The 11,833-nt window shown below is 41.1% G+C and overlaps 1 protein-coding gene across 1 annotated transcript in view; it reads left to right on the plus strand.

The window, feature by feature from the left end:
• The window catches only part of LOC122557632 (vesicular glutamate transporter 2), a 65,286-nt gene extending 54,241 nt beyond the window's left edge, over positions 1 to 11,045 (plus strand). Inside the window, exons 10-12 of the mRNA XM_043705411.1 lie at positions 2,153 to 2,263; positions 7,470 to 7,597; positions 8,982 to 11,045. Coding sequence (XP_043561346.1) covers positions 2,153 to 2,263; positions 7,470 to 7,597; positions 8,982 to 9,314 — 572 coding nt within the window. The 3' untranslated portion in view covers positions 9,315 to 11,045. The remainder of the gene's footprint in view (positions 1 to 2,152; positions 2,264 to 7,469; positions 7,598 to 8,981) is intronic.
• The last annotated feature ends 788 nt before the right edge of the window (positions 11,046 to 11,833 follow it).

The following is an 11,833-nucleotide window of genomic DNA, read 5'->3' on the forward strand; positions in this document are numbered from 1 at the left end:
TGAGAAGTGGCAGATGGAGTTTAATTCAGATAAATGCGAGGTGCTGCATTTTGGGAAAGCAAATCTTAGCAGGATTTATACACTTAATGGTAAGGTCCTAAGGAGTGTTGCTGAACAAAGAGACCTTGGAGTGCAGGTTCATGGCTCCTTGAAAGTGGAGTTGCAGGTAGATAGGATAGTGAAGAAGGCATTTGGTATGCTTTCCTTTATTGGTACGAGTATTGAGTACAGACGTTGGGAGGTCATGTTGTGGCTGTACAGGAGAAAGTGAGGACTGCAGATGCTGGGGATCAGAGCTTAAAAATGTGTTGCTGGAAAAGCGCAGCAAGTCAGGCAGCATCAAAGGAGTAGGAGAAGGGCTTATGCCCGAAACGTCGATTCTCCTTCTCCTTTGATGCTGCCTGACCTGCTGCGCTTTTCCAGCAACACATTTTTAAGCTGTGGCTGTACAGGACATTGGTTAGGCCACTGTTGGAATATTGCATGCAATTCTGGTCTTCTTTCTATCGGAAAGATGTTGTGAAACTTGAAAGGGTTCAGAAAAGATTTACAAGGATGTTGCCAGGGTTGGAGGATTTGAGCTATAGGGAGAGGCTGAACAGGTTGGGGCTGTTTTCCCTGGAGCGTCGAAGGCTGAGGGGTGACCTTATAGAGGTTTACAAAATTATGAGTGGCATGGATAGGATAAGATAAATAGACAAAGTCGTTTCCCTGTGGTCGGGCAGACCAGAACTAGAAGGCATTGGTTTCAGATGAGAGGGGAAATATATAAAAGAGACCTAAGGGACAACTTTTTCATGCAGAGGTGTATGGAAAGAGCTGCCAGAGGAAGTGGTGGAGGCTAGTACAATTGCAACATTTAAGAGGCATTTGGATGGGTATATGAATAGGAAGGGTTTGGAGGGATATGGGCAGGGTGCTGGCAGGTGGGACTAGATTGGGTTGAGATATCTGGTCGGCATGGACAGGTTGGACTGAAGAGTCTGTTTACATCTCTATGACTCTATTAAGTCTTATGTGCCCCTTGGGTTTATAAATAGAGGTATAGTGTATAAAAGTAAGGCAGTGATGCTACACCTCCACAAATCATTAGTCAGACTGTATTTGGAGTATTGTGTTCAATTCTGGGCACCTTATTCTCGATGTTAAACCCTGGAGAGAATGCAAAGGAAATTTACTGGAATGATACCAGGAATGAAGGATTTTAGATACAAAGGAAAGGTTGGAGAAATTGGGCTTATTCTCCTTGTATCAAACAAGATTGAAAGCTGTTCTGAATAATTTTGACAGGGTGAAGAAGGAAATTCTGTTTCCACTATTTGGACTGTCAGAGGGGAGACGATTTCAAGATTGTCAACGAGAGAGCTAGGAGTGAGATGTGGAGAAATGTCTTCACTCAGAGAGTTGTTGAGATTTAGAATGCAGTGCCTGAGAGATTGATGAGGGTACATTCCATATGAGGTTGCAAAAGGGGGCTGGATATATATTTGAAAGTTATAGATTTAGAGGCACACGGAGATAGGGCTGGAGAATTTGTCAAGCTGGTTACGTTTTCAGGAGACGGTACAGACATGATAAGCCAAATGGCCTCCTTCTGTACTGTAAAATTCTATGATTCAATCTCTTAGCTTTTTTTCATGAGTTTAGCTGTGACATGGCAAAAGTACTTTAAAGTTACCACACCTCCTGAGAGTTTCCATGTGTGCTTGTGTGTTTGTATGTGGATGTGTTTATTTGTAAAATATATATCTATCTGCGTAATCTAAACTGTTTGTCAATAATCTTTGTATCGTTCTTTGAGTAAACCGATTTTTTGGTAATAAACCAGTTATTTGTTGTTTACTAAAGGAACCTGGTTGACTTGTTCGTAACATTGAACTTGAGAGGGTCTGGGACTGAGATAATTGGCCATATCACCAACGCAATTCCATTAAAATTTACTGTAAACAATGGAAGAGTGGGACTACAACAGAAAGGAATGACATCCTTATCTTCAATTGTAACAATATGTTGCAGTCCTAAACTGTGACAGATTTCATAATGTCAGGAGATTATTCATTTATTACAGTATATACATCATTAATACCATAATGCCAGAATTATCAATAGCTCTGATCTGGAAGGTAACTGCATGTCGTTTATTTTCCTATAGGCTTTGGAATGGAAGCAACATTTCTTCTTGTGGTGGGCTACTCACATACGAGAGGGGTTGCGATTTCATTCCTTGTCATGGCTGTTGGCTTCAGCGGTTTTGCTATATCAGGTGAGGCAATACCGTAAAAACCTCAATAGAGTATGTTATATATTTTGCTGTTTATCTGTCAACTGAACTGTATCTGCCTTTAGGAATGCTAAATATTTTTCAAATTTCTAAATTCTACTGTATTTTGATTTTGTTAACAATGCTTTACTATTTATTGCACAATTTCTGAATATATTGTAGTATAAACCAGAAACTGAATCTTCTACATATCTGAATATCAAAATATCTCATGATGTGACAGAAAAGAATGCTATCTGTATGATGTGACTACATCTGAAACAATAGTGATGAGGCCAAGAACCTTTCCATATCGGAGAGTCTCTCCACACAGTGAAAATAACAGGAGTTTTTAGAAATCAAATAAATCCTGCCCCTGTCTTCCCTGGGGAAGACACGAGCAATCTCCCAGATGTCATAGTGGCTGAAGGACCTGAACTGAAGGGAATTTATATTAGGCAGGAAATGATGTTGGAGAGACTGTTAGGTCTGAAGGCTGATACGTCCCCAGGATCTGATGGTCTAAATCCCAGGGTACTGAAGGAGGTGGCTCTAGAAAACGTGGATGCATTGGTGATCATTTTCCAATGTTCTATAGATTCAGGATGAGTTCCTGTGGATTGGAGGGTGGCTAATGTTGTCCCACTTTTTAAGAAAGGAGGGAGAAAGAAAACAAAGAATTATAGACCAGTTAGTCTGACCTCAGTGGTGGGAAAAATGCAGGAGTCAATTATAACGACGAAATTACGACACATCTGGATAGCAGTAACAGGATAGGTCAGAGTCAGCATGGATTTATGAATGACTAATCTTCTGGAATTTTTTGAGGATGTAACTCTGAAGATGGACAAGGGAGATCCAGTGGATGCAGTATACCTGGACTTTCAGAAAGCCTTTGATAAAGTCCCACATAGGAGGTTAGTGAGCAAACTTAGGGCACATGGTATTAGGGGCAAAATACTGACATGGATTGAAAATTGGCTGGCTGACAGAAGGCAAAGAATAGTGATAAACGGGTCCCTTTTGGAATGGCAGGTAGTGACCAGTGGTGTGCTGCAGGGATCAGTGCTGGGACTGCACCTTTTTACAATGTATGTTAATGATATAGATGAAGGTATTAAAAGTAATATTAACAAATTTGCTGATGACACAAAGCTGGGTGGCAGGGTGAAATGTGAGGAGGATGTTAGGAGAATACAGGGTGACCTGGGCAGGCTAAGTGAGTGGACGGATGGATGGCAGATGCAGTTTAATGTGGATAAATGTATGGTTATCCACTTTGGTGGCAAAAACAGGAAGGCAGATTACTACTTAAATGGAGTCAAGTTAGGTAAAGGGGCAGTACAACGAGATCTAGGTGTTCTTGTACATCAGTCAATGAAAGCAAGCATGCAGGTACAGCAGGCAGTGAAGAAAGCTAATGCCATGCTGGCCTTCATAACAAGAGGAATTGAGTATAGAAGCAAAGAGGTCCTTCTGCAGTTGTACAGGGCCGTGGTGAGACCGCACCTGGAATATTGTGCGCAGTTTTGGTCTCCAAATTTGAGGAAAGACATTCTGGCTATTGAGGGAGTGCAGCGTAGGTTCACGAGGTCAATTCCCGGAATGGCGGAACTATCTTACGCTGAAACATTGGAACGACTGGGCTTGTATACGCTTGAGTTTAGAAGGCTGAGAGGGGATCTGATTGAGGTGTATAAGATTATTAAAGGATTGGACACTCTGGAGGCAGGAAGCATGTTTCCGCTGATGGGTGAGAACCGAACCAGGGGACACAGTTTAAAAATAAGGGGTAGACCATTTAGAACAGAGATGAGGAGAAACTTCTTCACCCAGAGAGTGGTGGGTGTATGGAATGCTCTGTCCCAGAAGGCTGTGGAGGCCTAGTCTCTGGATACTTTCAAGAAAGAGTTGGATAGAGCTCTTAAGGATAGTGGAATCAAGAGTTATGGGGATAAGGCAGGAACAGGATACTGATTGAGGATGATCAGTCATGATCATAATGAATGGTGGTGCTGGCTCGAAAGGCAGAATGGCCTACTCCTACACCTATTGTCTATTGTCTATTGAAAGTGACTTTTCTCATTTTCACAGGGTCAGCAATAGAGTTGGTTCAGGATGAATTCATGTGTGAGTTAGAGAGGCAGCTGGCCATTTGAATCATCCACTGCCTCCACTCCTGGATGATATTTAGTACCAGGGTCTGAAAAGTTATGTGTGGATTTGCCAAGGTAAGAGTAGGTCTGAACCTTGTGGATTCATTCAGATAGTTAAAATATCTCATCAGAGAGGTAAAGTACCTCTTTAAATCTGGTCCTGAGTCATTTTAGAGGGAGGTAAGCTGCCCCTAGATGGTGTAAAGGTACCCTTTGGGAGACTTCAGGTGCCCCTTGTTATTGTTAGAAAAATCACATGTTTGTTTGTAACAAGTGCAGAATCTTGTGAGGACCAATAATCTATCAAAGAACTGTCAAATTGTAAAAGGGGAGTCATTTAAAACCTATTCATCTTTTATAAAAAAAACTCTGGAGAACTACAAAAAAACAGCCTTCCATTTAACTCTCTGTTGACACTAGCCTGAGGATTTCCATTATTAAATTAGTGCAGCATGACTGTCTTTACAAGAATCCATTATCACAATTTGTGCATTCTAGATGGAGTTAGCATTACCAAGGGGAAGAGTAGGCAAAGAACAGATGAACCTAAAGGAACTGGTGGTCTGAAGTGCATATACTTTAATGCAAGGAGTATAGTGGGTAAGGCAGACAAACTTAGGGCTTGAATTGGTGCCTGGGAATATGAGCCGAAAATGTGTTGCTGGAGAAGCGCAGCAGGTCAGGCAGCATCCAGGGAACAGGAGAATCGATGTTTCGGGCATAAGCCTTTCTTCAGGAAGGTGGGGAGTTCTTGGACTAAGGGGGACAGGACGGTGTCAAGGTATGCGGAGATGAGTTCGGGTGGGGCAGGAGCAGGCGGAGACAATGGGTCGGCCCAGGCAGTCAGGTTTGTGGATTTTGGGCAGGAGGTAAAGCGGACGGTGCGGGGTTGTGGGACTATGAGGTTGGAGGCGGTGGATGGGAGATCCCCCGAGGTGATGAGGTTATGGATGGTCTGGGAGATGATGGTTTGGTGGTGGGGGGTGGGGTCATGGTCAAGGAGGCAGTAGGAGGAGGTATCTGCAAGCTGGCATTTGGCCTCAGCGGTGTAAAGGTTGGTGCGCCAAACTACTACCACGCCTCCCTTGTCTGCTGGTTTGATAGTGAGGTTGGGGTTGCAACGGAGGGAGTGGAGGGCTGCACGTTCCGAGGGTGAGAGGTTGGAGTGGGTGAGGGTGGAGTGTCATATTCCCCCCTGGGAATATGACATTATTGTGATCACAGAGACTTGGTTGAAGGAAGGGCATGACTGGCAACTAAATGTTCGACGATATAGATGCTTCAGCCAGGACAGGGAGAGAAGTAAAAGGAGGGGAATGCTCCTTTTACTTGTGGATGTGGACACGTTGGAGAGGGTGCAGAGAAGGTTTGCGAGAATGTTGCCTGTTATGGAAGGCGCAAGCTATGCAGAGAGGTTAAGTAGATTAGGATTGTTTTTATTAGAAAAAAGGAGATTGAGGGGGGGCCTGATTGAAGTCTACAAAATCATGAAGGGTATGGACAGGGTAGATAGAGATAAGCTCTTTCCCAGGGTGAAGGATTCAATAACAAGAGGTCACACGTTCAAGGTGAGAGGAGAAAAGTTTAAGGGGATGTACGCGGCAAGTATTTTACACAGAGGGTGGTAAGTGCCTGGAACATGTTGCCCGTAGAGGTGGTGGAGGCAGGCATGGTAGATTCATTTAAGGTGCATCTGGAGAGATGCATGAGTAGGTGGGGAGCAGAGGGATACAGATCCTTAGGAATGAGCGATAGGTTTAGACAGTGGATTTGGATCGGCACAGGCTTGGAGGGCCGAAGGGCCTGTTCTTGGGCTGTAAATTTTCTTTGTTCTTTGTTCTTAGCTAGAAGACAGCTCTGAGAGCTATGCGTAATTCACTTGTGGGAAGTGGCTGGCTGGGTTAGTAATTGTTTCTCATCTCAGTTGCCCGTCAGAAGGTAGCAGTGAGCTGCTGCAGTCCATTTGCTGTTGATGGACACATTAGTGAGGGAAGGTAGGCAGGAGAGGGTGATGTTCCAGAATATTGAACCTGTGACACTGAAGGAATGGCAAAATGTTTCAAGATATGGAGTTGCCAGTGTTGTACTAGGGTGGACAAAATTTTAAAAATCACATAACACCAGGTTATAGCCCAACAGGTTTATTTGAAAGTACAAGTTTTCAGAGTGCTGCTCCTTCATCAGGTAGCTAGTGGGGCAGGTTGATAGGACACATAATTTATAGCTCAAAGTCAGGATGGTGCGTGGCTTGGAGGAGAACTTGCAGCTGCTGGTATTCCCATATCCTTCTAGACTGATACAGTCATGGGTTTGGAAGGTACTATAGAAGGAGCCTCAGTGAATTTCTATTGTAGTGAATGTTGTAGATAGTTCATAACACTGTTGCTCTCAGTGTCGGAGAGGGTGAATATTAGTGGATGCGGTGCCTATGAAATGGGTTGCTTTGCCCCAGATGGTGTCAATGCTCTTGAGTGTTATTGGAGAGGTGCTCATGTAGGCCAATGGAAAATATTCCATCACACTCCTGACTTGCAACATACGGATTATGGACAGGCTTTAGGGAGTCAGGAGGTGAGTTATTTATTACAGGATTCCTAGCCTTTAGCATGTTCTTGTAGCTACTGTGTTTATATGGATAGTTCAATTCTATTTCTGGTTTTTGGTAACTCTCTGGATGTTGATGGCTGGGAATTCAAATGGTAACGCCATTGAATGTTGAGGAGTGATACAGATTCTCTCTTTATTGGAGATGACCTTTGCCCTGCAGTTGTAAGGCATGAATGTTACTTACTACTTGTTAGCCCATATAAGTAACTTTACACTCTTCGATATGAATTCCAATGATTATTGCACTTGACTGAACTTCCACTTTGTTCTACTAAGACTTTGTTTAGTTAAGCAATTTAAATGTATTGTGATGAATAGGAGTGCCTTTCAGTTTGCAGTTTTACAGTGGACTTAAAAGCAAACCATTGCCTGACTCCCCAGTTAATTATTTACTGTGCTTTGCAACATAGACACTTCTATAACCTTTTTTTTCACTTTGCATTTAGGATTCAATGTTAATCATTTGGATATAGCACCAAGATATGCCAGTATTCTCATGGGAATTTCCAATGGCGTGGGAACACTATCTGGAATGGTCTGTCCAGTAATTGTTGGAGCAATGACAAAAAACAAGGTACAACTTTTGTTTGATCAACAACTATAAAGCACTGTTTGAGTGGAATTGAATTTTTTAAAAAAGGATTGGAATACTACATCAACAAACTGATTGTCCTGTGCTTAGAAAGGGTTGGCAATATTATTCTGTATGAGGGAGTCTCTGTCTATGGTGTGTTAATTAATTTCTTGTCTCCTGTACTTCAGCCAGTACAGGGCATCAAAGATGCAATTCTAGCCTGGGTTTATTATTGCTTTAGCCAGGGCCTTCCTTTTGTTTTGTGTTCCAGGCTGTGTGCCACACTGGATGAATTAAAATGTACAGACCTTTGGTTGCAAACTATTCTGAAGGTGTTGTAAAAAAACACTTTTAATTATAGCATTAGAATAGGATTTAGAATTATAAATATGGCATCCCAGGCTAATTAATTAACTATCATTGTCTGGGCTATGTATTCTTAAAATATTGAAGAATATTGGTTTTCCTCTTATAAAATGCTTTGTATGATTTTGGATATTAAATTGTTATTGCGCAAGTTAAAGTAATATGATTACGTAAAATCTATTTTGCCATAACCTGTGCTGCTCAATTTTCTCCAGTCATGCAAAGGCTCTTGCTTCATAGCAATTTATGCAAATTGTTGCACAATATTTGACCATCACTGAATCATTTGACAGTTTGGGGATTTACATTAGATGACTTGATATTCCTTGTTAATTGTCCAATGGACAATATTATTTTATATTCTTCCACAGACTTCCAAACAGCCAGCACGCCACTACAATATAACAAGCCCAATATCTACATTCAGTTTGGTTTGAAAATCTTCAGTTGGGAGATCTATCCAAGTAGCATCATAATTAAGTACAAGCAGCATAATTAAATTATAAATCTAGATTTTTTTTTGTTTTGTTCATTCATATGGCTAGGCCAACATTTATTGCCCAGACAAGCAGTTAAGAGTCAACCACAATGCTGTTCTTGTGGAGATTGGGTAAGGGTGCAGATTTTCTTCCATAAAGGAAGATAGTGAATATTATGATAATCAATGGTGGTTACGTGGTCACAATTAGGCTGGCTTTTTATTGAGTTCAACTGTCACCATTTCCCATGATGTGATTCAACCCATTCTCCACCACATGCACTGGTCATTCCAGATTACTAGTCCTGTGACAAAACCACTACACCACGGTCTCTTCTTTGATGTAATTGAAGAATATGATATCTGTGCATGCTTCAGGAAGGGGCGAGGGGACTAAGGGGAGAGGAGTAATATTGGAAGAGGAATACCAAGAGAATAGTTGAGATTTTCAGCAGTGCACATTTGTAACATCCCAAGCCCACACTATTTAGGCAAATTGTGGATATACAAAATAGGTTTCACTATGTTTTTTGTTCACAGACACAGAGCGAGTGGCAGTATGTCTTTCTAATTGCGGCCTTGGTGCACTACGCAGGAGTCATTTTTTATGGGCTATTTGCATCTGGTGAGAAACAGCCTTGGGCAGACCCTGAACAAACAAGCGATGAAAAATGTGGTTTTATAAATGAAGATGAACTGGCGGAAGAAACTGGGGACATTACTCAGAATTATGGCACGACAAAGTCTTATGGGGCCACCACTTATAGCAATGGTGGCTGGCCAAATGGCTGGGAGAAAAAGGAAGAGTTTGTACAAGAGGAAGTTAAAGATTCCTACTACTATAAAGAACATGAAGAAGGGGACTATTCATAACAGGGAGAAAATTTTAAAAGAAAGAAATATCTATTCAATATTTTGTAGTGTTTGTGTCCAAGATTCATTTGTGATTGTTTGCACAGACTTGTGTGGTGTGAATGTCCACACATAAGAATGGCATTGTTAACGGTGTACAACTTAACAAAGCAGCATTTGAGTGCAATCTGTACAAAATGGTGGTGTGCATCATCTCAATCCAGGCTTTACCATTTTAGAATGACTTGGGCTTCATGTTTGGTGGGGGGGGGGGGGGGGGGTGTGGGGGGACGTTCAGTTTCTGCTGGCTGACCAGTAAACTGCCAGGAGATTTAACAGGAATAAGAATGTTTAAGTACAGGAGAGGCTGTGTGCAGTTTACTGAGTCCTTACTCAGAAATAAAGGATAAATTCAATCACCGGTGCTCAAAAGGAGGTTTAGGTTGTGAATCATTTTGTTGAATTTCAGACAAAGGAGTTAATTTTAAACTGTTCCAGTGGATCTGAGCCAAAGTTTAATGTATATTAAGTAGATATTCAGATAGTTGGGGCATGAAGATTTCTCAAACAGGATCAGGAAATTAAAACCTAATGCCCCGTGTACTTCCTAAAATATGCATTTTTCTTAAATGAATCATTTTATCAATAAAATCCCATTGAATAAATGCATTTACATCCTGGTTAGAGTCTTCATACGTTTGCTAGCCAAAATGCATGTATCATTATGTCCATCTTGGCTGTGTAGTAAGATTGCCTTCAATTTTCCAATAAGCCAACCAAACAGTTTGTATTTTACAAGTCTCGCCATTACTATGAAAAGAAGTATGCAAGAAAGATTTGCAATAGGACACATATAATAATAATTTAATGTAAATTATTGATATTCTAGATAAGTGAATAGCTTTTATAATAAAACAAATCACTTATTTAAGTGTTAGATGTATTTTAATACTGTTAACACTCCAAAGAAAGAGATTATTTATGAACTTCAAAGCAGTTAATGCTTTGCAAATTTTTAACTTATAGTAAAAATCTTGAACAGAAATTTATCTTACCCCCATATGTAGGATTTGCATCAAAATATTCAACTGACAAACCAGGAAGAGGAAGTTGGAGTGGCAATCCTCATCAATGACCAAAGGTGGCATGCTTCATCAGGTTTAGGTGTTGCATCACTCAATGTCCTTCTCGGCTAAGACCATTTCCCCTCCATATTATTGGATTCATCAAGGACTGCAGCATTTGTGTAAAAAGCAATAAATCCACATAATAACCCGCATCGTCTTGTATTCTTAAATGTGCTCCACTAATGTAGTTTGATATAGCTTTTGGTTGTAGGTAAGAATTATGCTGGATTCTGCTTGAGACACGCCACACCCTAGATTGAAATCACTCTCCACAGATGATCACATTTCTATTGATTATTGGTACAGTTCCCAAGTTGCATCAACCATTTGCTGCTGTACTGTGCATTTCAGATGGTGTAGGGAAAAGGGTTGTTTATATTTGTTGGCTATACTATACTAGTGGATGGAGGCTGTTTTGATGTCTGTTGTCCAGTATACAAGTCGAGAATGTCTTCTATTACTACAGGGGGAAACCTATTTGACCTGAAGGTGTTGCCCTTACTTTGTGCCTCAAAGTGCTGTGAAACGTGGTCATGCTGTTGCTGTGTACTTTGGAACGATGTGGACTGTGTCACTTTTGTTGCTGCAAGAAGTGTTAATAAAAAGCTCTATCTATACTTTTAAACAAAAGCTATGTTCTTCAAGCAAATAGTTTAAAGATGTGCCTTTTCATTTACAGCACGTCATCAAAAATAACAAAACAATAGCAGATAGTATTGGCCATTTTGAAAGTCGTAAGCTTGTTACAAGAGTTTTGGACGCTTCGGATGTTTTCCTATTGAAAATGAAACATTCCTTCCATACTTTGCAGAAAGAGTGAATCACAATCACTAGTCACATCTCCATGCTTGTTTTTCTTTAAGGACAGTATTTTGATGTTTTGATGTTTTACAAACAGTTTTTAAGTGCGCTCTCCCATAAAAGAACATGTAGGTCTTTTATGAGATTTTGCTCCATGGGTTGTGTATTTCTTGCACTTTTCATGGCTTTTCATTTGTTTGAACAAACCTGGTGTAAGAGAAGGTGCAGAGTGAAACTGTAAACTGACTGAACTTATCACCAAATCATAGAATCCCTATAGTGTGGAAACAGGCCATTAGACCTAACAAGTCCCACCAACCCTCCGAAGAGTAACCCACCAAGACTCATATCTCTACCCTATTACTCTACATTTCCCATGACTAATGTAATTAACCTACACATCCCTGAACAGTATGGGTAATTTCGCATGGCCAATCCACCTAACCTACACATCTTTGGATTGAGCACCTGGAGGAAACCCACACAGACATGGGGAAAATGTGCAAATTCCACACAGTCATCAGAGGCTAGGATCGAACCCTGGTCCTTGGCACTGCGAGGAAGCAGTGCTAACCACCGAGCCACCGTGCAACCCTATATATCTATGCTTTT

The sequence above is a fragment of the Chiloscyllium plagiosum genome, chromosome 16, assembly GCF_004010195.1.
Source record: "Chiloscyllium plagiosum isolate BGI_BamShark_2017 chromosome 16, ASM401019v2, whole genome shotgun sequence".
NCBI lineage: Eukaryota > Metazoa > Chordata > Chondrichthyes > Orectolobiformes > Hemiscylliidae > Chiloscyllium > Chiloscyllium plagiosum.